Source organism: Ambystoma mexicanum, chromosome 3q (assembly GCF_040938575.1).
Source record: "Ambystoma mexicanum isolate Mex_15411 chromosome 3q, UKY_AmexF1_1, whole genome shotgun sequence".
Taxonomy (NCBI): domain Eukaryota; kingdom Metazoa; phylum Chordata; class Amphibia; order Caudata; family Ambystomatidae; genus Ambystoma; species Ambystoma mexicanum.
In genome coordinates, this window is record NC_090926.1 from 303,595,302 (window position 1) to 303,620,604 (window position 25,303).

Consider the following 25,303-nt stretch of genomic DNA (forward strand, 5'->3'; position numbering starts at 1 on the left):
TGTTGGAGGGTCTAAGAGACCAACAATGTCAATTCCTACCCTCTCAAAAGGAACTCCCACCACTGGGAGAGGCACCAAAGGTGCCACATTCTTGGCTCTAATCTTGTCAGATGTCTGACAAGTGTGACAGCTCCTACAGAATGTATATAAATCGGACCCCAATTTAGGCCAGTAGAAATACAGAGAAAGCCTTTCCTTGGTCTTCTTAAAGTGACCAGCTAAAGCGATCTCATGGGCTAACTGTAGGAACTGTGGTCTTATCTCAAGCGGCACTATGTCTTCTGTAGTCCCCTGGGATATACTCGGTGGGTTCACTGTAGAAGAGACCATCCTCCCAGTATAACCTGTGCTTCCCTGACGCTTGCCCGTCCAGCTGGGACGCTGCCTGTTGAAGTCATTCTAGAGCAGCACACACTCTTTGACCTCTGCTGAAGTCTGCCCTACAGGGGCCACCTTCTGCCAGTAAAGACTGCAGCTGAGGATATCTTTAGGATCCAGATCTCCCACAGGGGGAAGGTCTTCTTCAAGCTCTGAATCTTCAGCAGCTGATTCAACCTGTCCTGGTTGTTTCTCACACTCATCCTGCGCTCGCGGAGCAGTCACAGGTGTGACTTTGGACAGTCCTCTCGGGGATGTCCTTGTGGGTTGCACAGGAGTGCTCTGGCTTTTTTCTTGAGACCTTGGGTTTCCCCTTTGTCTCCTTCTTGGAACTAGCAGTTAGTAATTCCTGTGGACTGGGTGTTTCTTCTGTAACATCCTCTTAAGAGCCTGTTAAGGTACTCTCTATGGCCTTCTTTGTCTGTTCCTGTTACCTTTTACTAGGAGTCCTGGGGGTGCTTGATACACCAAGAGTTTTTAAGTCATTCCCCAGCAGGACTCTCCCAGGCACCTCACTTTGTACACTAACAGGTATTCTGACAGTCATGTTGTTGCACTGGATGAGAGCTGGTAGCCTTGGAAGCATTTGGACAGGGCTTCCAGCAAGCTTAGTGAGGTCTTTGGGTGCCTTAGCAACATCCTCAGGTTTGTAAAAAGTTTCATCCACCACTGTAATGCTGGCCCCAGTGTTTCTAATGGCAGGGATCTTCTGACCATTTACAAGTACACTGTCCTTGTGATATTCTTTTGTGTTATCTGGAATCGAATTATAGACATCTAAGTTCTGCTGTTCCCACAGACCCAGGGACACTAAATACTGGCAGAGACTCCAATGGGGTCTTCAGCCAGTAGTTGAAAGTTTCCACTTGCCATAGGTACTTCTCCCTCTGGGGAAAGGCTAAGGATGCAGTGTGGACCCCTGAAGGTTTACCCTTGCATCTGGGATCCCCTTTCACATGGTCAGTTAACCCACAAGCATAACATTTTCCAAATGTTTTGACTAATGGGGGCTTTTGCTGACCTCCCTCTGGTTTGGCACCAGAGGTTTCACTAGCCTGATTCGGTTTCCCTTGTGGCTTACCCTTTTTCTGTTTGGGGCCCTCTTTTGGATTGGAGGTATTAGAATTCTCTTTGCCATCTTTCTTTTGCTGCTTCCCTTCATCCTTTTTCTGAGTTGCCCCAGAATCCTTGAGTGACCCTGCTGGCAACCCACAAGTCAGCATCCTTTGCTAATTTCTTGGGAGCAATCTCTTTAGAGCCAGCCAAATGCTGTCTCGGCTCAGGAGAGCACGCATCAAAAATAGATTCCAACAAAAATAGATTTCGAGGGGATTGGGTCCTCCGACGTATTCCATATCTATGACATGTAATCACCACAGCTGTGCTGCTTCGGAAACTTTTTCGGCGTCTGCGTCCTGCGTCGATGACGTTGATGCGCCGTCGTCGAGGACCTCTTCCGACGTCATCCGATGTGATAAGTAGGACGCACGACGCCCATAGCCTCAGTTCCGTTTTTTCCGCGAACGTGTTGCTTCGTGTTTCTTGGTTTGAACACCTCGACTCTTTGGAGTTCTGTTCTTCTCGGTTCTTCGAACCTGTTCGTTTGTGTTCATCCTTCTGAAGATGTCTTCTACTTCGTCTTCGACCCCGCGTCCGGGTTTCAAGAAGTGCGGGGAGTGTGGGTCCAAGATGTCGGTGACGGACTCGCACGACGCCTGCCTCTGGTGCCTCGGGGAGGCCCACGACACGGATGACTGTCGACTGCCAGTCGCTCACGTCCAAAGCCTTACGCGAACGTAAGAAGAAGTTGTCGGTAGGTCGGGTGTCCAAGCCCCGGAAGTCGAAGTCTGCGGGGCTTTCGACGGATGATTCGAGGGGTGACTCTCCGTGTCATCGTCGGAAGTCTCGTGGGTCTCCTTCTAGGAGTCGGTCTCGCCACTCCTCTGCCTCTTCGAGGCATTCTCGGAAGCGCCGACATCGGTCGTCTTCCAGGTCCTCTTCGGAGGGCTCTGCCCGGCACGTCGCTTACCCCTCGGGCCGTGCGACGCCGGAGGAATGGGCTTCCTTCGGGAAGAAGATGTTGGCGATTCTTGAGTCGCAGGGTACTCAGCCGTCCGCGCCCCCGAGTGGGGTCGGTCGTGTGAGGTCGAGAGACACCGCTCACAAGAGTGGTCGGCACGAGTCACGGGAAAGGTCCCGTTCGGACAAGGGGACTCGTTCTCGACGTACCCGTTCTAGGTCCCGGTCCTCGACGCGTTCGAGACCGTGTGCACCTGTGAGGTCTTCGAAGAAGGCTTCGACGTCGAGGGCGTCGACAGGTTTTCTCGAGGCTCTGGCTCCGAGGAAGTCGTCGATGCCGTCGACGCTCAGGTCGTCGAGGGACACGCTCGGGGCTCCGGCCTCGAGGGCTGTGTCGACGCCGCCGATTCTGGAGGCGCTGCATCTGACGTCGACGCCGATTTCCTCGACGTCGACGCCGATTTCCTCGACGTCGACGCCGATCCTCTCGACGCCGACGCCGGTTCTCTCGATTCGCTCGACGCCTTACGTGTCGGAGGTACCCCAGGGCACGGGTGGACCCCCTAGGAAGGCTCTGGTTAAGAGCAAGCACTCTCGAGTGCCTTCTTTTCGCCACCTGGATTATATTTCAGAGGCGGATGAGGATTCTGATGGCCTGGTTCCTAGTCAGGTTCCGGATGACATTGTCTCGGGCCATAGTCAGTTTGACGAGTTGAGACAGTCGCTGCATGATGCCAGTGGACTGGACACCTCTCCGGAGGTGGAGTTTTGTAGGCCTGAGCCTGGCTCTCATGCTGATTCCTCGTACCGGCGCCTTATGGCTAGGGTTTCTGAGTACTTGGGTTGGTCTGCTCCCCCAGGGGAGTTTGTGCAGGATGATCTGACGGACATCCTTGATGTTGGTCCCCCAACTGACCCGGTTCTGCCGTTCCATTTGGCTTTACAGAGTAGGGTGGCGGCGGCTTGGACTGCTCCGGAGAGTCTCCCGGCGGTGGGCAGATCCTTGTCGCGAAAATACCGTCCAGCCAGTGGCGACCCCTGCTACTTGACCAGGCACCCCACTCCGGAGAGTTTGGTGGTGCAGGCGGCCCCGGCGAAGCAGGCGTCGTACCCTACCATCCCTCCTGATAGGGACGACAAACGTTTTGATGGCTGGGCGAAGAAAGTGTTTTCTTCTGGTGGTATGGCGCTTCAGGCGGCCAACTCCATTTGTGCCTTGTCACGTTTCACGCACACTCTGTGGAACTGTGTTGCGTTAGCGGCTGAACATGTTCCCGAAGGGGTTGAACGGGATGGTTTCCTTGCTATGGTCCAGGATGGTAAGGATGCCATGTGAGTCCGTTCAGTCGGGTTTGGACTTAGCTGAATGCGTCAGTAGGTCCATGGCGGCGAGCACCGTGATACGCAGGTTTGCGTGGTTGCGGAAGTCGGGGTTTGCGCCTGATGTGCAGTCCCGGCTCCTCAACATGCCCTTTGATGGTGAACACCTTTTTGGCAGCAAGGCTGACGAGAGCCTTGAGAGGTTGCAGACCTCAAAAGCTGCAGCGAAGTCGTTGGGTGCTGCAGTTCGCCAACCTCCGCCTTTTCGTCCCAGGGGACAGCAGTGGAGGGGTGGTTCCTTTCGCTATTACTCGTCCTTCAGTAAAGCGAGAGGAGCTGGCAGTCAAAGAGGCCAACGCAGGGGTACCAGCGGTGGACGACAGGGTACCCGTGGTGCCAAGGCCGCTCGGGCAGTTGCCTCTTTGCCCTCAGGTAACGCCGCAGCCGCTCCCACTCAGTCGTGAGGCCATGTCCCATGGTTCGCCGGTTGGGGGAAGGCTGGCGCAGCATCTTGTAGAGTGGCAAGCCATTACTTCAGATGTGTGGGTTCTGGAGATCATAACCCACGGCTACTGTCTTCCTTTTCGGCACAGGCCTCGCGACAATCCACCGGGGAACCTCTCTTTGCAGAGTCCGGATCCGCTCCTTGCGCAGGAAATTCAAGCCCTGCTGGAGAAAGGCGCCATAGAACTGGTGCCTGTAGCGGAGAGGAACAAGGGATGGTATTCCCCTTATTTTTTGGTTTCGAAGAAAGACGGGGGATTGAGACCCATCATGGACTTGCGCGGTTTGAACAAACTCCTCAGGAAGGACAAGTTCAAGATGGTTACTCTCTCTCAAGTCCTCCAGGCCCTTCAGCTTCAGGACTGGTTGGTGTCACTCGACCTCAAGGATGCTTACTTCCATGTGCCGATCCATCCCAAGCACAAGAAGTACCTGAGGTTCGCGGTTGGCGACTCGCACTTTCAGGTTCGGGTCCTGCCGTTCGGATTGTCCTCCGCCCCGAGGGTTTTCACCAAGCTCATGGTGGTGGTGGCAGCGCATCTCAGGCAAGGGGGGATTCACGTCTACCCCTACCTGGACGATTGGTTGATCAGGGGGAGCTCTCCCGAGCAAGTCCTGGATCATCTATCGATCACCTGTCGCTCCCTTCACAGGCTGGGCTTCTCCCTCAATTTAAAGAAGTCCCATTTGACGCCAACACAGCGGCTCCAGTACATCGGAGCAGTGCTCGACACTTCCCTGGGGCAGTGTTTTCCTCCCCAGGTGAGGGCTCTTCACATTCAGCAGATGGTGCACAAGTTTCAGCATGCCCAGACGCTCCCAGCGTTCGAGTTCCTGAGGTTGCTCGGCCTCATGGCATCCTGCATTCTTCTGGTGCCAGAGGTTTGCCTGCGGATGAGATCTTTGCAGTGGGCACTCAAGACGCAATGGTCGCAGTCCTCCGGCAGGATGTCGGACTCGATTCAGGTGCCGTCCTCGGTCGCCCGGGACCTTCTGTGGTGGGCCGTCGAAGGCAACTTGATGAAGGGGGCTCCGTTTTGGCTTCCCTGGCCGGAGGTGACGATCGTGACGGATGCATCCCTCACGGGATGGGGAGCTCATGCCAACGGGCTGACAGTCAGCGGTCGTTGGTCTCCGTCGGAGTCCAGACTCCATATCAATCTGTTGGAGCTGAGGGCCGTCAGGCTAGCCCTGAAGGCTTTTCTGCCGTCTGTGCGAGGGAAGAATGTCCTGATCCTGACGGACAACACAGTGGCCATGCACTACCTCAACAAAAAGGGGGGGGCAGGGTCACTTCCTCTGTGCAGAGAGGCGATGCAGCTCGAGTTCTGGGCCATCCAGCAGGAAGTTTCGATCTCGGCAGTTCATCTGGCCGGAGCTGAAAACGTGACGGCGGACGCTCTGAGCAGGCAGAGCACGATCTCTCACGAGTGGGAGTTGGCTCAGGAGATTCTCCTGGAGATCTTCGCCCTTTGGGGGACCCCTCAAGTGGATCTCTTCGCCTCCAGTGTCAACTGGAAGTGCGAAAGGTTTTGCTCGCGGGAATTTCCTCCAGAAGGAGCCTTAGGAGACGCGTTCGTGGTGGAGTGGTCATTCCCGCTGCTGTACGCGTTTCCTCCAGTCCCCGTCATCCCGCAAGTGCTGCGGAGGTTACGGAAGTTCGGTTCCCGGATGATCCTCATTGCCCCGGTGTGGGCTCGAAGGACGTGGTACCCGGACCTTCTCGACTTATCCATCTGCCCTCCACGTCGTCTTCCCTACCGAGACGATCTGCTCTCACGGGAGGGGGGTCAGGTTCTCCATCCAGAGGTCGGGTCCCTCAACCTTCACGCTTGGCTTCTGAAAGGTTGAGGTATAAGGATTGGTACCTCCCTGAGGACGTGATGGAGGTGTTGCTTTCGGCCCGAAGGCCGGCAACAAAGTCTCTGTACCGTTGCCGTAAGTTCTGCGACTGGTGCAGAGTTCAGAATGTGGATCCTTTTGCATGTGACATCCCCATGGTTCTGTCCTTTTTGCTTTCTTTGGCCCACAGGGGCTTGCAAGTGGGTACCGTTAAGGGTTACCTGGCGGCGCTGTCCATCTTTAAGCGCTCGTCTGAAGAGTGTTCTTACTTTAAAATCCCTTTGATTTCACAGTTCCTGAAAGGGCTCACTAATGTGTTCCCTCCGTCACCTTTCCTGGTGCCCGGTTGGGATTTAAACCTGGTTCTTAAGTTTCTTATGGGTGCTCCGTTTGAGCCTTTACATTCTTGCCCTTTGAGACTGTTAACTCTGAAAACTGTGTTTTTAGTTGCGGTTACTTCCGCTCGCAGAGTGAGTGAGTTACAGGCACTTTCAGTTAAGCCTCCCTTCACTGTATTTCACATGGACAGGGTTGTCCTTAGAGTTCGTCCTTCTTTTCTTCCGAAGGTAGTGACGGAATTTCATTTGGCCCAGAAGGTTGTTCTTCCGGCATTCTATCCTCCTCCGCATCCTGGTAAGGAAGAGGAGAGGCTCCATAGGCTTGATCCTAGGAGAGCTTTAAGCTTTTATGTTTCACGCATGTCCCGGGTCAGAGTGGATGATCAACTCTTTATTGGTTACGCTGGAAAGCGTTTGGGGCAAGCTGTGACGAAACAGACTTTGTCTCGCTGGATTATTTTGGCCATCTCGGAGTGCTACCGTTTGGCGGGTAAGGACCCACCGGCTGGCTTGCGGGCCCATTCTACCAGGGGTATGGCTGCGTCTACTGCCCTGCAGAGGGGTGTTCCTATTCGCAACATCTGTGATGCAGCCACCTGGGCTTCAGTACATACATTTGTACGTCACTATTCCCTTGATTCCATCCGAGCACAGGATCTGGCCTTTGGCAAGGCGGTCCTTTGCTCTGCTATTTGATTGGCTATTCTACATTTTGATTCTAAATTCTTTCCCTCCTCCTTGCTTTGGTACTGCTTTGGGAGTCTGTCATAGATATGGAATACGTCGGAGGACCCAATCCCCTCGAAGAACAAGTTACTTTCTTACCTGGTAACGTTCTTTCGATGGGATGGTCTGACGACGTATTCCATATCGCTCCCGCCCTGCCTTCCCCGCTGCAGAATTTCTTTTGCGATTGCAGCTTACGTTCCGCAAGGCTTTGTGTCTGACTGGCAGTTGACTTATGTCACACGTTCTGGGGGAAAAAACTATTACTGAGGCTATGGGCGTCGTGCGTCCTACTTATCACATCGGATGACGTCGGACGTCGGAGGAGGTCCTCGACGACGGCGCATCGACGTCATCGACGCAGACGCCGAAAAAGTTTCCGAAGCAGCACAGCTGTGGTGATTACATGTCATAGATATGGAATACGTCGTCGGACCATCCCATCGAAAGAACGTTACCAGGAAAGAAAGTAACTTGTTCTTCTCATTCCTTCAAAAGTTTTAACTCTGTAACCCTTTACCCAACCATCTAAGTTCTTCAAACATTCACACACCCAGGTAGACCGAGGGGTACCATCCTGCTTTTTGAGGGTCCTAAACCTCTTAAAGTACTAGGAAGGAGTTTTTCCAAATGTTTTTTTATGATTTATTACAACCCTTTAAAATACATTTACTTGGAAAAGTCACATGTGTTTCACTTAAACATAATTTATCATAGTTCACTATATTGAAAAATATAAAAGGAACATAATCAACTTTACTGCTCATAAAATTAACACAAGACAAGGAAAAACTAAGAAAAAGCAAAGGAAAATTAAGCTAATGCAAACAGAGGCAGATATACCTTATTAACTTATTCAAACAAAATAACACACCAATTTTTAAGCATAAAGAGAAGGAACATTAGAGCAGGTTATTTCATTTTGTATCTCTTCATTCAACAATATCAGACAGATGTTCAACTCTTATAGAACTAATGTTAGAGCTATTGTTAATTTTCTATTGGATTCATCAAATAAGAGTTGCCACCAGTCTTCTGCGCTAAGAGTGGGTCTCTCTAACATGAATCCTCCAAGGTGAATTGTCTCATTACATAGTGCTGGGCAAAATAACGTAAGATGTTTCAACGTTTCTTAGTGAAGATTGCACAGTCTACAGCACTCTCATTTTTATCATCCTTCCACCAAGAACTTACTCTTTCCTTAGTCATGAACAGATTCATACGAAATTTAATTGAGAGACTTCTACGATGTAAATCAGGGAATTTCTTCCAATAACTGTTTCAAATGGATTGTGTCCTCCAACGTATTCCACATCTTTGACATGTAATGTTCACAGCTGTGTACTTCGGAAGCTTTTACGGCCCTGGGACGTCCTGCGTCAATGGCGTAGGGTGGATGTCACTTCGAAGGCCTCCGTCGAGGGCGATGTCACCGGGTGTTATAAATAGGATGCACGTTGCCCGTATCCTCAGTTCAGGTTTTTCTGCAAACTGGTTTGCTTCGTAGTCTCGGCGTGCTTCGTGTATTCCTCGTGAATATGTCTTCTTGGTGGTCTTATGCGGTTGCCGGACATAAAATTAAGTTGATGTGGTATGGAACTCTTAAATTGTTATTAATACGATGACATGATACAACTTTATATGCTGGATTGCTGATTGTTTTATTTTCTTTTACACTGTAATGGATAACAAGGCACATATGACGGTGTGTTGTAACAAAAGCTTGGCGACTTGTTGGCTTCCCACACAGGTTCGCTGCGCTGAAGTTTCAATAAAAATAAATAAAATATGTCTTCATCTTCGACCCCGGGACTGTAAGTCTAAAATGTCATTTACAGACCCGCATCAATTTGTTTGTGGTATTTGGGCAAAAGTTACAACACTGACGACTGTTACAAATGCCAGTCGCTGACTGCTGAGGCCTTGCGGGAGCATAAGGGGAAACTTCAGATAGATAGGGCTTCTAAACCCAATAAGTCTCGTAAAACTGCTAAGGCGATGTCCACCGATGACTCGAGGGGCGACTCTCCGTGTCGGAAAGGAGTCCTGGGGATCTCAGTCCCAGACTGGTTCCTGCCATTCGTCCTTGTATCAGCATTCCCAGTAGCGCCGTCACTGGTTGTCATGGCCACGGGCCCCAGAACACAAAAACCACACCATCTAGTGACGGGGACAATGGGTCACTTGACTCACTTATGTCCCTTTGGGACTCATAAACACAGGGGCCCTGCCAGGCTCATATAGATATGTGAGCAGGAATACTTTATTTCAGTGCAGGAGTGGTTTTATTTTACTTCAGTGCTGGAGTATTTTACAAGAACTTTCCAGGTGCTGAAAGCCTTTATTCTAGAGAACATCCCCATGTGCTGACTCATCGGGCGTGGCTCCCCAGGCCTCGTCTGCAGGTGATCACTCATTGGGTGTGGCAGGGCGTGGCAGCAGGCATGCTAGAGCTACTGGGCGTGGCCGGGAACAAGACTATATAAACCCACCGATCCCTCAAGCAAACGGTCCTCCATGCAACGTGACGCTCACCGCCGCCTGGCCCAGCTACTTATCTCGTGATCCTGCAACAGCAGCATCATTACCAGGACCCTGGCTCGCATCTCACGGCAACGCTCCGTCTTTTTGGCAGATCCCGAATCGACGACGCAGCACCTGTGCTCTGTCCCACGAAGCCAAAGTCCTGAAATGAGAAAAGACAAGACAAGGTTAGAACTCCCGAAAACGCCCAACCCAGGGTTGCGCCACATTTAAAACCCAACGCGCACCCTAAGGCACCATTAAAGACTACTTACCAGCTGTCGGACCATCTCAGCCCTGCTCCTTCGTACCGCTGGCTCTGCTTCTTCTACCGCAGCTAACACCGGCACCGCTACACCACCTGCAAGAGAGCAGAGAAATTACATACGAAGGACAGAGAACAAACTTTACTAATACAATAACAGTCTGAATCAAGCGGGCAAGTGGAAACAAGGGAAACGCTTACCTACAAAAGAAGTGGACTAGTCGCAGCTGGCCTGGTCTTCCACAACAAGGGACCAGTGAAGACTCTGTTCCCTTCAACAAGCGCCCCTGCCAGAAGCAACAGGACTGAGCGCTCCTCATCATTCAGCAGGTGAGCTTCAAGAGTAGTGCAACACCAGGGAAGCCACATCCAGGGAAAAGAGGCCGGGAGAAGGGGTCAGGGACCACAGGCTGCTTACTCATACGATCCCCCCCTCTTATATTCACGCAGGAACCACACTGCTCATCACCGCAGTTCCCTGCACAGACGCAGAGGGAGGAACAGACAAGAGGAGTTTCATCCCTGGGAGGGCTGTGACCGTGGCCCAAGGCCTCCGCAGTGATCAGGTGAGCGTAACACCAGTCACCTTCCCCGTCGTCCTCGTAGGATGGCGCAGCGAGGAAAGTGGCTTTTCCTACTAAGTCCTCGACTCTGGAGGAATCGGCAGCCTTCAGGGAGCAGATGATGGCAATTTTCCAATCCCAGAGCACAGTTCCGTCTGCGCCTTCGGGAGAAGCCGGCAAGGAACGGTCTCGCTCCGTGGCTTGTGCGCCTTCGGGCTCGGGTCCTCTGCACTATTCTCATCGGGAACCTTTGAGGTCTTGTTCGGACAAGGTTCGGGCTGATCGCATGAGACGTGCTTCCAGATCTCGGTCCTCGTTCCTGGCGAGACCTCAGAAATCTGGCAAGGGCTCGAGGTTGGCGTTGTGTCCGTCGGATACAGAAGTCGAAGCTTTGCCTTCCCACCAGCCCTCGGCGCCGTCGGCACAGTTATTGACTCTGAAGCCATCAGCTACCTCAACACCAAAGCCGCCAGCGCCCTCGACACCTTCGGGGCCTTTTGGCCGGAACTTGCCAATGGAGGTCCCTGGTACTGTGGATCCTCCATAGAAGGCTACTTCCAAGTCTGTGAGGCCTGTTAAGGATTCCAGACCCTCTTCTGTCCCAAAGCAGGAGGTTTTTCTCCCTCTGGATGACATCAATATGGATGAGGATGAGGAGAGGTCAGATTTAGAATTTGACCCTGTTGAGCCTGATGTGGCTCCTTTCCTTTCCGGGGACAGTCAACTGGAAGAGTTACGGCAATCTCTTAATGATGCTAGTGGCTTGGACATTTCTCCTGAGGTGGACTTTGGCAGACCTGAGCCTGGGGCTCATGATGAGTCGTCCTACATGAGACTGATGGCTAGGGTCACTGAGTATCTTGGTTGGTCTAGTCCTCCAGAAGCTTTTGTTCAGGATGACTTAACGGACATTTTGGATCAAGGTCCGTCCTCTGACCCGGTGTTACCTTTTCATTTGACATTGCAGAAAAGGGTGGCGGCTGATTGGTAGACACCGGAATCTCTTCCGGCAGTTAACAAATCATTAACAAAAAATACAGCCGTTCCGGTAGCGACCCCAGCTACCTTTCCTCTGACCCCACTCCCGAGAGTTTGGTGGTTCAGGCGGCTACGGCCACCTCAAGGCAGGCAGCGTACCCTACCATCCCTCCAGATAGGGATGACAAACGCTTCGATCGTTGGGCACGCAAGGTGTTTTCTGCAGGGAGTATGGTGCTGAAGTCAGCCATCTCCACTTGTGCCTTAGCAAGATTTTCACACACTCTGTGGAATTGTTTCTCTAGCGGCTGAGCATATACCCGAAGGGGAAAAAAAGAAATTGGTTCCTTGCTCTCATGCAGGATGGCAAGGATGCCATGTGTGAATACCTTCAGTCAGGTTTGGACACAGCCGACTGGGTTAGCCGATCCATGGCTATGAGCACCGTTATACACAGGTTTGCGTGATTGCGGAAGTCGGATTTTGCTCCAGATGTGCAAGTCCATCTTTTGAACATGCACTTTCATGGCGTGCATTTGTTTGGCAACAAGGCTGACCAGACCCTTGAGAGGTTGCAGACCTCAAAAGGTGTGGCTAAATCTTTGAGCGCAGCTGTGCGTCAACCTCTGCCTTTTCGTCCTAGAGGACAGCAATGGAAGGGAGGTTCTTTTCGTTACTACTCCTCCTTTTGTAGTCCGAGAGAAGCTGCCAGTCAAAGTTGTCGGCGTAAGTACCCGTGGTGGTCGGGGTAATGGGGGTGCCAAAGCCACTCAAGCAGCTGCCTCTTTGCCTTCAGGCACTGCCGCAGCTGCTCCAAAACAGTCATGAGGCCATGTTCCATTGTTCTCCGGTTGGGGGCAGACTGTCTCAGCATCTCGAAGAATGGCGAGCTATTACTTCGGATGTGAGTGTTCTGGAAACAGTAGCCCACGGCTACTGCCTTCCCTTCCTAAAGCGGCCTCACGACAATCCACCGGGGAATCTCTTTGAAACTTTCAGATCTGCTCCTTGTGCAGGAAATCTTGGCCCTGCTGGAGAAAGGCGCTATAGAACTGGTTCCTGTAGCGGAGAGGAACAAGGGATGGTATTCCCCATACTTTTTGATTCCAAAGAAAGATTGGGGGATTGAGACCCATCCTGGAATTGCGTTGGTTGAACCAACTTCTCAGGAAGGACCAGTTCAAGATGGTCACTCTTTCTGAAGTCCTCCGGGCCCTTCGACTTCAGGATTGGTTGGTGTCTCTGGACCTACAGGATGCTTACTTTCATGTGCCGATTCATCCAAAGCACAGAGTACCTGAGGTCTGCGGCTGGCGACTCGCACTTTCAGTTTTGGGTCCTGCCATTCAGATTAACCTCCGCCCTGAGGGTCTTCACCAAGCTAATGGTGGTGGTGGCAGCGTATCTCAGGCGAGGGTGGATTCACGTCTACCCCTACCTGGACGACTGGCTGATACGTGCGCATTCTCCCGAGCAAGCGAGGGATCATCTGTCTCACCTGCCGCTCCCTCCACAAGCTGGGCTTCTCCCTCAATTTCAAGAAGTCGCATCTGACACCTTTCCAACAGCTCCAGTACATCGGGGCTGTGTTGGACATGGCCTTGGTGAAGTGCTCGCCTCCCAAGGTGAGGGCTCATCACATTGTGCAGATGGTGGACAATTTTCAACATGCCCAGGTCTCACGGCTTTTGAATTCTTAAGGATGCTTGGCCTCATGGCATCCTACATTTTTCTGGTGCCAGAGAATGAGATCCCTGCAATGGGTCCTCAAGATGCAGTGGTCGCAGTTCTCAGGCAAGATGTCGGATCCATTTCAGATTCCACTCTCGGTCTCACAGGATCTTCTGTGGTGGGCCAATGTGGGAAACCTGTTGAAGGGGGAGCCGTTTTGGCAGCTGTGGCCGGAGGTGACACTAGTTGACATACTTCCCTCACAGGATGGGGAGCTCATGCCGAGGATTTGACCACCAGCGGTCATTGGTCTCCGTCGGAGTCCAAACTCCACATCAACCTGTTGGAGTTGAGAGCCATCAGGCTGGCCCTGAAGGCTTTTCTGCCGTCTGTGTGGGGGAAGTGTGTCCTGATCATGACGGACAACAGTGGCCATGCATTACCTCAACAAAAAAGGGGGGGGTAGAGGTCACTCCCATTGTGCAGAGACGCGATGCAGCTCTGGTTCTGGGATATTCAGCAGGGAATTTCACTCTCAGCAGTTCATCTGGCTGGAGAGCAGAATGTGGAGGCGGACGCTCTGAGCAGGCAGAGCACGATCACTCACAAGTGGGAGTTGGCTCAGGAAGTCCTTCTGGAGATCTTTGACCTTTGGGGAACCCCACAAGTGGCTCTATTTGCGACCAGTACCAACCGGAAGTGCGAGAGATTCTGCTCAAGGGGGAATTTCCTCTGAGAGGAGCCTTGGGTGACGCATTCGTAGTAGATTGGTCATTCCAACTTCTGTGCGCGTTTCCTCCGGTCCCCGTCATTCCTCAAGTGTTAAGGAGGTTGAGAGGTTCGGAACCCACATGATCCTCATTGCTCCTGATTGGACCAGGAGAGCATGGTACCCGGACCTTCTAGAAATGTCCATCTGCCCTCCACGCCGTCTTCCCTACCGAGAGGATCTGCTCTCCATCCAGAGGTCAAGAGTCTCAATCTTCACGCTTGGTATCTGAAAGGTTGAGGTATAAGGATTGAGACCTCCCGTATGACGTGATGGAGGTGTTGCTTTCAGCCAGGCAGCCGGCAACCAAATCACTACCGTTGCTGTATGTTTTGCAACCGGTGCAGGCGACAAAATGCTAATCCTTTTCAGTGTTCCATTCCCGTGGTTCTCTTACTTGCTTTCTTTGGCCTACAGGGGCCTTCAAGTATGTACCATTAAAGGTTACCTGGCAGCGCTGTCTTGTCTATCTTCAAGCGCTCTTCTGAAGAATGTTCTTATTTTAAGATTCCTTTGATTTTCCAAATTTCTTAAAGGGCTCACTAATGTGTTCCTGCCGTCCCCGTGCCAGGTGCCGGTTTGGGATCTGAATTTGGTCTTGAAATTCCTGATGGGTGCTCCATTTGAACCTTTGCACTCTTGTCCTGAGACTATTGTCATTCAGGACTGTGTTCTTGGTTGCGGTTACTTCCGATAGCAGAGTCAGTGAATTGCAGGCACTTTCATATAAGCCTCCCTTTACTGTGTTCTGCAAGGATAGGGTTGTACTGAGGGTATGTCCGTCTTTTCTACCTAGGGTAGTGTCTGAATTTCATTTAAGCCAGAAAGTGGTTCTTCCTGCTTTCTATCCTCCTCATCCTGGTAAGGAAGAGGAGCAACTCCCTAGGTTGGACCCTAGGAGAGCTCTGAGCTTTTATATTTCTAGGATGTCCAGGGTCAGAGTGGACGAGCAACTCTTTGTGAGGTATACTTGACACCGATTGAGCCAGGCTGTTACCAAACAGGCCTTGTCCAGGTGGATTATCCTCACCATTACGGATTGGTGGGCAGGGACCCTCCAGAAGGGTTGCAAGCTTATTCCACTAGGGATGTGGCTGCTTCCACAGCCCTACAATGGGGAGTTCCTATTTGGAATATTTGTGACGCAGCTACATATATTTATTTGTTTTCCTGGGTCTGTGTATGTACTGATTTATTTATACTGCTCTACAGCTCACATAACTCCCTCCTAAGATAAGCCTGGCTACTCAGCCACTCTACCGACTTCTGTAGTACAGGCCACTATTAAGAGTTGGGTCCCTAATACCAAGAGATGAGTCTTGTGAAGTCCCACACGATTTGGACTTTAGAAAAACATACCTAACACTATGGGGTCCTCCTAAAGTCTCCTCCACCTACACAGGGCAGACTTCCATTAAAACTGGCTATCTATCTACAACTTCAGTACAGGTGTTAAGGTCCCAACGCAAGGGATACTTCAGTGATGCTTGGGTTTAGGAGCAAAGTACCAGGTAATCACTGACCGTGGTAGGAAAATGTTTTAGGTCCCTTGACTCTATACCAATAATTTCCATGTAGAGTAGATGTGTTTAATGAGAATGATTGTACGTAATAGATGTCTGTAATATGAGGATGACTGTGTACGTACTTGCTGATTTTTGCTTTGTTTACGTTTAGGTGCGTAAGCAGCAAAAGGAGCACACCAACTTGATGGCGGAATATCGTAACAAACAGCAGCAGCACCAGCAACACAGAGAACCACAGCAAACGCCTACAGCAATGGTGGCTCTGAGTCCATCCCGGAGTCCCAGACTTGTTGCTAAGGTTCAAGGACAAATACTACCTGCACAGGCACTGCCACAACAGATGGCACAACAAGCAAGTACTGTGGTTGCAGCACAAGCGGCACAGGCTGGAAGTGTAAGGGTGCACCAAACTGGGGTGTCTGGACAAGTCAATCAGGGAGTCCCCTTTATGAACGCCACAGTTGTGCAGCCTGGCACAACACAAGCTGTTAGTACCACAGTTTCTGGAGGCTTTTTCCCAGGTTCACCGCCTCAGAGAGGGCTTACCGGTGATAATCGATTGCTGCAGGAGAGACAGCTTCAGCTCCAACAGCAGAGGATTCAGCTGGCTCAAAAGCTACAGAAGCAGGGTATTTTAGGGCAGACCTCCATGCAGCAAGGACCTTTGTGTCCGCAGCAGAGTCCTTCAACCACAGTGGGGCCACAACAGCAGTCTCCTCTTGGTTCTCCACAGACACAACAGATGGCTTCCAGCAAGCAGGGTGTCATGGCCCAGCCGATATCTCCACAGCAGGGACCAACTGACACCTCCCAAGCCGCTGTCCTCTCACACCAAGGTGTTATAAGTCACCATACTCCACAGAGGCAGATTTATTTGGCTCAGCAGCAGAGAGTTATGGGATTGCCGCAGCAGCAAGGCCTTGTTGGAAACAGATTGCTGTTATCGCAGCAGCAAGGGCTTGCAGGATTGACTCCTTTTCAGCATCAGGGCTTTAGGAGTTCGATAAACCAACAAAGGTTCAGTGGGCAGATTGTATCGGGATCACAGCACCATGTGGGAGTGATAGCCCAGCCACAAACTCTGCTTGCCCACCAAAACTCTGCTTCCCCTCATCCTACTCTAATGGGACAGACACAACCTATTCATCAAGGAGTCTTGGGACATCGACAGAACCAAGACAAGTCGCAACACTTTCTTGAGCATGCAGTTAAGAGTCAACCGCCTGTATTGCATCTTGGCCATGTTGTGCCCGTGACCCCAAACATTCAGAGCAAGGATCCACTTGAAGCAGAAGCTGGCATCCTCTCCAAGGATGCCACAGAAGTGCAGAATCCACAGCAAGTGGCTGCACCAACATGCACTGGAGTATCCTCTCAGGCCATTCGAGAGTCTGAAAGCCCTCAGTTGGTTGTATTGCAGGCAGAGTCTGGGCAGAACCAAACCACATCCAACCTTGTGAATCCTGAAGAGTTGGAGCTAGTCCTTCCTCATGGTGCAACAGGAGACCAGCTGCAGTCTGCCCAGCAGAATATGATGGAACCTACACTGCACCTTCCACAGCCTTTGAGAATACAGGACAGCGTTGCCTTGCAGAAAATGGTCCTTGCTAACTCTCAAGGAACACAGAACAATGGCTCCCTCCACCAGAGGATGGTGGGCACAAGGTCTGACCAACCCCCAGGATCAGTGCAGCACCAGGAGGGGCCACACATCTCTCATTTTCTACAACAGCCAAGACTTGCTGGAGGTCAGCAGGTACCTTCCGGTCAGCAGCAAAACATGATCATTCAGCAGCAGTGTCTTTCAGGACCAGGACAAATGCAACCTCCGGGTGTGGAGCAGCAAGGAAAGGGAATCATGGTTCCACTCCAAACCATTCCCGGCCATCCACCACAATTAATACAAAATGCAATGGGGCAACCTAAACCCAAGCTTATAGGGCATCAACAAGGTATGATGGTGCAACAGGCCCAGGGCATGTTGGGACAGCAAACATCACAGATGTTGGGGCATATCCGAGCACAGTTGCAAGGGGTAATAGCCAAAAACCCTCAATTAAGAAACCTCACCCCTCAGCAGCAGCAGCAACTGCATGCCCTCCTGGTGCAGCGCCACCAACAGAGCCTGTTGCAGCAGAGCCAGGCTCTGAGAGCTGCAGGCCAACTACAGGGACAGACAGTGACTGCTTTAGAACAAGGATCACCTGCCCCAGTGCAACACCCTTCTGCATTGCAGGGACCGCTGGGATGTCAACAGTTACCACCAGCAACTGTTGTCAATGTTCAGACTTTAGGTCCTGCTACCCCTGTTGAGCAGCATGGATTTGCTGCAGAACATCAGTCAACAAACCAGCAGAGGCCCTTTTCTGAAATGCCACTTTCTACATCACAGTCCCCCACTGAGCTAGCACAGAATACATTCAGATCTCAGGGAGTTTTAAGATTCACAACTCCGCATGGAGCTATACCTGTTCAAACTCTGCCTGGTGCGACAACCATCAATTTAGTGCAACAGCCACAACCGCAGCAGATGATGCAGCAGTCACAGCTTTCAAAACAGCAGCACATATCTCAACAGTTACTGTCACAGCAGCTCCCTCAACAGCAGCAGCCCCAGCTATCTCAACGCCCACAGTTGTCACAAACACCGCAGCAGCAGCTGGCCCAACAGCAGCAGCAGCAGGCCCAACAGCAGCAGCAGGCCCAACAGCAGCAGCAGGCCCAGCAGCAGCAACAGCAGCAGCAGGCCCAGCAGCAGCAGCAGCTGGCCCAACAGCAGCAGCAACAGCAGCAGCTGGCCCAACAGCAGCAGCAACAGCAGCAGCTGGCCCAACAGCAGCAGCAACAGCAGCAGCTGGCCCAACAGCAACAGCAGCAGCTGGCCCAACAGCAGCAGCTGGCCCAACAGCAGCAGCAGCAGCAGCTGGCCCAACAGCAGCAGCAGCTGGCCCAACAGCAGCAGCAGCAGCTGGCCCAGCAGCAGCAGCTGGCCCAGCAGCAGCAGCAGCTGGCCCAACAGCAGCAGCAGCAGCTGGCCCAACAGCAGCAGCAGCAGCTGGCCCAACAGCAGCAGCAGCAGCTGGCCCAACAGCAGCAGCAGCAGCTGGCCCAACAGCAGCAGCAGCAGCTGGCCCAACAGCAGCAGCAGCAGGCGGCCCAACAGCAGCAGCAGCAGGCGGCCCAACAGCAGCAGCAGCAGGCGGAGCAGCAGCAGCAGGCCCAACAGCAGCAGCTGGCCCAGCAGCATCAGCTGGCCCAACAGCAGCATCAGCATCAGCTGGCCCATCAGCAGGCCCAACAGCAGCAGCAGGTCCAACAGCAGCAGCAGCAGGCCCAACAGCAGCAGGCCCAACAGCAGCAGGCCCAACAGCAGCAGGCCCAACAGCAGCAGGCCCAACAGCAGCAGGTCCAACAGCAGCAGGCGCAGGCCCAGCAGGCACAGGCCCAGGCCCAGCAGCAGCAGCTGGCCCAACAGCATCAGCAGCTGGCCCAACAGCAGCAGCTGGCCCAACAGCATCAGCAGCTGGCCCAAAAGCAGCTGGCCCAACAGCAGCGGCAGCAGGCCCAGCCTCAGCAGCCGGCCCAACAGCAGCAGCAGCTTGCCCGAGAGCACCAGCTGCTGGCCCAACAGTCGCAGCAGCTTGCCCGAGAGCACCAGAAGCTGGCCCAACAGTCGCAGGGGCCACAGCTGGCCATACAGCACCAGCCCCTCTCTCAACAGCAGCAATCTCAACAGCCTCTATTGCAGCAATCTCAACAGCAGCTATCCCAGCAACCATCTCAACATCAGAAGCTATCTCATTTGGAGCAATCCCAGCAGATCTCCCAACAGCACAATCTATCACAACAGTTATCTCAGCAGCAATTAGTGCAGCAGCTGCCGCAGCAACTAACACCACAGCGACCACTGCAACAGCTATCTCAGCAACAGCTATCAGAACAATTATCCCAACAGCTCACTCAACAGCAGCTCTCCCAAAAGCAGTTGGTGCAGCAACTACCCCAACAGCAGTTACAAATGCAAACATCGCCACCTCAGCAACTATCCCAACAGCTGCAGGTATTGCAACAGCAGCAATCGCATCAATCCCACCCACAGCTTAATCAGCTATCCCAACACCTAAAACAGGAGCTTTCGAAACAATCGCAAACACAGCCGCTTTCTCAGCAATTGTCCCAACAGTCATCTCATCAGCACATGCCAATACAGCAGCAAGTGCCCCTTTCTCAGCAACAGCAGTTTCCTCAGCAAATATCCAATCCATTATCACAGCAGCAATTGTCACAACAGGAATTCACTCAGCAAATATCACAACAGCAGCAGACATCTGAGCAGCAAGTAGCCCAACAGATATCGCAGCAGCAGCAAATGTCTCAACAGCTGCCAAAACAGCTGCAATTTGCACAGCAGAACATTGCGCAACAGCATGAACAATTGTCACATCAGGAGACGCAGCAGCAGCAGCCAAAACATCTATCGCGTCAGTTGTCGCAACAGCATCAGCTAATGCAACCACAGCAACAGGAGTCGCAACAGCTGTTGGAGCAAAAGTTGTCACAGCAGCAACCAGAACAGCAAGCATTACAACAGCCACAACACATGCAACAGGTTATGCACCAGCAGCTTCAATTGCAAAATCAGCAAGAATTTCAGCAGAGGTTGCAGCAACAGCAGCTTCATTTGCGTCAGAAACAGTTACAGCAGCAACTCCAAATGGCACAGCGCACTCAGCACCTTAAACAGGTGCCGTCCCCTCAACAGATGTTAAAATCACCACAGCATGCATCACATGTTCATCATTTCCAAGCATTGGTATCGGATCAGCGGGCCGATCAGTCACAAACCCAGTTACTGAAGCAACAGCAGACCAACCCATCCCAGCTGCATCATACAGAGCATCTACAAGTACAAAGGCAATGCCATAGTCTACAAGAAAGCACCCAATGGACAAAGGGTCACTTTACAGATTTAAATAAAGAGTCATCGTCTATCTCCACTCCTAATAACTCTGACCAGAGTAGTACCTTGGAAGAGCAGTCCCTGGTCTATCCTGATATATTGAAGTGTTCTAGTCCAGGCCCTCCCATTTCCCCTCCAGCTCCTCCAAGTTCCCCTCCTTCGCCCAAAGCTGTCCAGAAACAAACTATAGGATGTTTTTTAAGCAACGGCCCCCCAGCTGATCCCCACGCCCCTCAAATGCCATCAAAACCAGCATCTCCCACGCCAGAGAGAAACCATGGCATCTCATCAGGAGCTGCGACCCCAAAACTGCTTGAAAAATTGCCAGTCATGAGTAGCTCTCTAACTCAACTGAATGGAAGAACAGAAACTCTGGAGTCTATATCTGTTAAAGAGCAGATGCCATCTTCAGAAAGACTGGATTGCAGTGCAATAGATCAGTTTCAGGTGATTCGGCTGAATATCAAGCAAGAACCAAAAGATGAAGTTCCATGCATGGAAGCCAACCAAGCTGTAAAACGAGAATCAAACGGTGACCCTGTAGGTCTGAGTCTGGCTGCAAAGCAGCTTCTCCCTGGATGCCGGTCGGAAGCAGGCCACCTCCTCCTACAGAAGCTTCTAAGGGCCAAGAATGTACAGCTGGCATCACAGCGCTCTGTGGAGGGTTTGCATGCTGAGATCAATGGGCACATAGATAGCAAACTTTCTGTTCTGGAACAAAAGCTACAAGCTGCCCCTGTGAGCAAAGAGGTAAGAACTTGAAAATATGAGGTATCTGTTATTTGTATTTGCTTTACTGCATGACCTCCATCTTGCACTGTGGTGTAATGTTGCTGTGTGACCACTCGGTCCCTATAAAGCCCACAAGGAATATGGAAGCAGACTATATTACTCATGAAAGAGCACCAGGTTTGTGTTTTCCCAGACAGCACAACTGGGACCTCATGTATGTCATCCGTGAGGCCCCACACCACATTTGTTTGTTGTCTTATAAGTGTATACAGACCTCTATGGCAGTATGAAATACAGGCCAGCTCGGTGTATATCCTTTTGTATCATTGGACAACCTTAGACTACCTGTCATACTATTGCATGCTCCCAAGTTTGCAGTACTGTCCTTGGTAGAACACTCGGGCCTCTGTCCCCAAGAAAAGCACTCAAATCAGGTATGTATCGGCATAAGGCCAGAGGGAATGCACCCACGTGCTGTGCATGATGTGCCCAAATGGGCCCTATATTTAGTGTGATGCTGTTGATTACTACTTTAAAAACAATCAAAATTAATATACCTCTCCAGCATGGGGTCTGTCATGGATTAACATGCTCATTAATATTCCCCGTCAGGCCGGGATTCCTCCGTAAAAGAAAAGAGTTTTTCGAGGGAATTGTGTTCTCCGACGTATTCCACATCTACGACAGTAATCACCACCGCTGTGCTGCTTCGGCAAATTTTTCTGCGTCCTGCATCGATGACGTTGATACGCTGTCCCTCGAGTGTCATGCCTGCCGGACATACCTCTGGACCAGGAACAACTTCTCCATACAAGATGAGTTACGCCCACAGAACCAGTAGACCTTTTTACTCAAAATGGAGGTTGTTCGATACATTGCCCGGAAAACGTCTGCATTTTTCACGTCGTTAATTTTCACGTGACTTAGGTCCGTCACGTGTATCACGGCAGTGCGTGCATAAGCAACGTGGAAACTCCATTCGCTGCTTCTGATTAAGTCAATTTTGGCGTTTGTAGCTAAACCCGGACCTGCGTTCTCGCATTCCTGTCAGCAAACTTCTTTGGCCTAATTTGAGCTTGTTTTCCTCCACACGCTAATTCCTGGGTTGCGTGTATCCTATTCGCGTGCCAAATCTCCACGCGGACGCTGTCTGCAAGCGCGGCTGTCCTGAGCTGCGTGAATCCTGTTCGCGTGCCAAATTTCCACGCGGACGCTGTCTGCAAGCGCGGCTGTCCTGAGCTGCGTGAATCCTGTTCGCGTGCCAAATCTCCACGCGGCCGCTGTCTGCAAGCGCGGCTGTCCTGAGCTGCGTGAATCCTGTTCGCGTGCCAAATCTCCACGCGGCCGCTGTCTGCAAGCGCGGCTGTCCAGAGCTGCCTGAATCCTGTTCGCGTGCCAAATCTCCACGCGGAGACGCTGTCTACAGGCGCAGCTGGCTTGGCTGCGTGTATGCTGTCGCGTGCAATCCTGTACGTGTTTTTCTGAACTTCTTCGAACTTTTGGTACCTGTGACAGTCAACAGGTGAGATTCTTATTTTGTTCTTTGTGGGAAAGGAAGTATTTCATGAACTATTGGAAAGTGAATGTGCACAGTACATTGGACGCTAACCTGTGGTGCACCAACCCGGTATCTAGCGAGAGCCTCGTGCCGTTCGGGATAAGTCTCCCTTACTAATCTTCCCTTCCTTTGTCGTTTGTTCAACTCTTGGAACTCTTCAAGATATTGTCCTGGAATTCTTCAGTTTAGCCTTTAGGTCAGTGTTTGAATTAATCCTAATTCTGTGTTTCTTAGTATTTAATTTGGGACAGTGTCTTATGATACTTATCTATTTTAGGCTTACTTCCTGTACAATTCCCATGCCCTTTCCAGTGATCCATCTCTCTGCCTGTTTTATTCAGTCAGAGAGTTGTATTATTTGGAAGGTCTAATTTGACCTGCCTTCAATCAAGTCGTGTGAAGATAGGATCTGGGAAAGCCCTACCAAATTGTATCCTTTTTTGGTTACTGTATCCTTTTCAGTTGATACTTTGGTGATTTATGACATCGAGGGCCTCCATCGAGCGTTGATGTCAACGGATGTTATATGTAGGAGGCATGACGCCCGTAGCCTCAGTTCTGTTTTTTACGCGAAAGTGTTCGCTTTGGAATCTCGGCGCACCTCGGTTCTTCTCCTGTTGAATCGGTTCTTCTAGCTTGAAATTGTGAATAATGTCTTAGTCGTCTTTTACCCCGCAGTCGGGCTTCAAGAAGTGTCGGGACTGTGGTTCCTAGATGTCCCTGACGGACCCGCACAACATCTGCCTTTGGTGCCACGGCGAGAGCCACGCCACCGATGACTGCTATGAATGCCAGTCCTTGACGTCGAAGGCCTTGCGGGAGCAGAAGAAGTTGTCTGTAGGTAGGGTTTCCAACCCCCGGAAGTCGAAATCCGCTGGGCTTTCGACCGACGATTCGAGGGGAGTCTCTTCACATCGGCCTAAGTCCAGGGTGTCTCGTTCTCGGAGTGGGTCCTGCCATTTCTCTGCCTCTTCTAAGCACTCTCGGAAGCACCGTCACCGGTCGCCTTCCTCGTCCGAGGACTCCGCCAAACGGCAGGTGGCTTGTCCCAACAAGCATTCATCACCGGCGGAATGGGACGCATTTCAAAAGGAGATGATGGCGATTTTTGAATCGCAGGGCACCGTTCCGTCCGCGCCTTTGAGAGAAGCCGCAAAGAAATGTGCTAAGGCCACCGCTCGCACGCCTTCGGGCTTAGGCGGTCGGCGCGATCATCGGGAGCCGTCGAGGTCCCGATCGGACAAGGTTGATCGCCATAGCCGTGCCAGGTCTTGGTCCTCGATGCCCTCGAGACCGTTGGAGCCTGTGAGGCCTTCTGAGAAGGCATCAGCGCCATGTCCGTCGAGGGACTCTCTCGAGGCTCCGGCTCCGAGGAAACCATCGGCGCCGAGGCCGTCTAAGGACACGCTGGGGGCTCCGGCCTCAAAATCGGCGCCTCGCCTTTTGAAGAGGCTTTACCGGAGGTGCCCCTAAGGGCCGTGGAACCTCCAAGGAAGGCCCTCAGTAAGTCAGAGAGGCCTGTGTTTGAGCCTTTTTCGGTACCTTCATCCAGGGATTTATTCCAGCCTTTGGATTACATCTCGGAGGTGGAAGAACGGTCAGATGAGGTGGGGCTTGTACCTCCTGAGGTTCCTGATGACCTGTTGTCTGGTCAATCCCTGCATGACTCCAGCATGACTCCAGTGGTCTGGACACCTCCCCGGAGGTTGAGTTGGGCAGGTCGGAGCTTGGTATGCACGCTGAGTCTTCGTACAGGCATCTCATGTCGAGGGTGACGGTGTACTTGAGGTGGTCTGCTCCACCTGTGGATCTTCTGCAGGATGACCTGACAGATATATTGGACCAGGGTCCACCCACTGACCCGGTGCTGCCATTTCATATGGCCGTACAGAGAAGGTTGGCGGCGGCTTGAACTGCTCCGGAGAGTCTCCCGGCAGTGAATAAGTCGCTACCGAAAAAATACCGTCCAGCCAGTCGCGACCCCAGCTACTTGTCTACGCACCCCACTCCAGAGAGTTTGGTGGTGCAGGCGGCTACTGCCCCCCAGCTAAGCAGGCTGCGTACCATACCTTCTCCAGCATGGGGTCTGGCATGGATTCACATGCTCATGAATATTCCCCATCGTCAGGCTGGGAATCCTTGGTAAAGAAAAAATCAGTTTCGTTTCTGAACTGTCTTTCTCCTAATAACCAATCACTGGTCTCTGGGTCATACTGCCCCTAGCCAATGACTGCCCTCTACCTAAGCCCCTCCTCCGGCAGCCATCTTCAGATTTTTACTGCACGTTCAAGTGTTGGGAGTCCTCGAGCTACAGCTCTCGAGCTTTCACTGCGTTTTGCGATTTTTTTTTTTCAAAGAGTTTAATCTCATTTATTTGGTCAATCAAGCCTCAAGCTCCACAGTTTCTACTTCCGATCAACGGAGACCCGTTTCGGAACGCCTCAAGGGCGAAGTTTTCGTCGAGTTTCACTTCTCGGAGGATTCCAGAAGATCTTTGAGGCCTACGCCGCGTGGACATGGTGCAGGACAAAGGAAACACAATGCCCGGATCCAAGCTTTTTAGGAGCTGCCTTGGATGCGTATTGCAGAATGTCTTCAAGGAGGATGAGCATTCCAGATGCCTCTACTGGC

At 51.8% G+C, this 25,303-nt stretch overlaps 1 protein-coding gene across 3 annotated transcripts in view; it reads left to right on the forward strand.

Moving 5' to 3' along the window:
• The window catches only part of KMT2D (lysine methyltransferase 2D), a 2,224,302-nt gene that overhangs the window by 1,497,928 nt on the left and 701,071 nt on the right, over positions 1–25,303 (forward strand). For all 3 annotated transcript variants that reach the window (XM_069653836.1, XM_069653837.1, XM_069653838.1), the window contains one exon: positions 15,574–21,132. In XM_069653836.1, the coding sequence (XP_069509937.1) occupies positions 15,574–21,132 (5,559 nt within the window). The remainder of the gene's footprint in view (positions 1–15,573; positions 21,133–25,303) is intronic.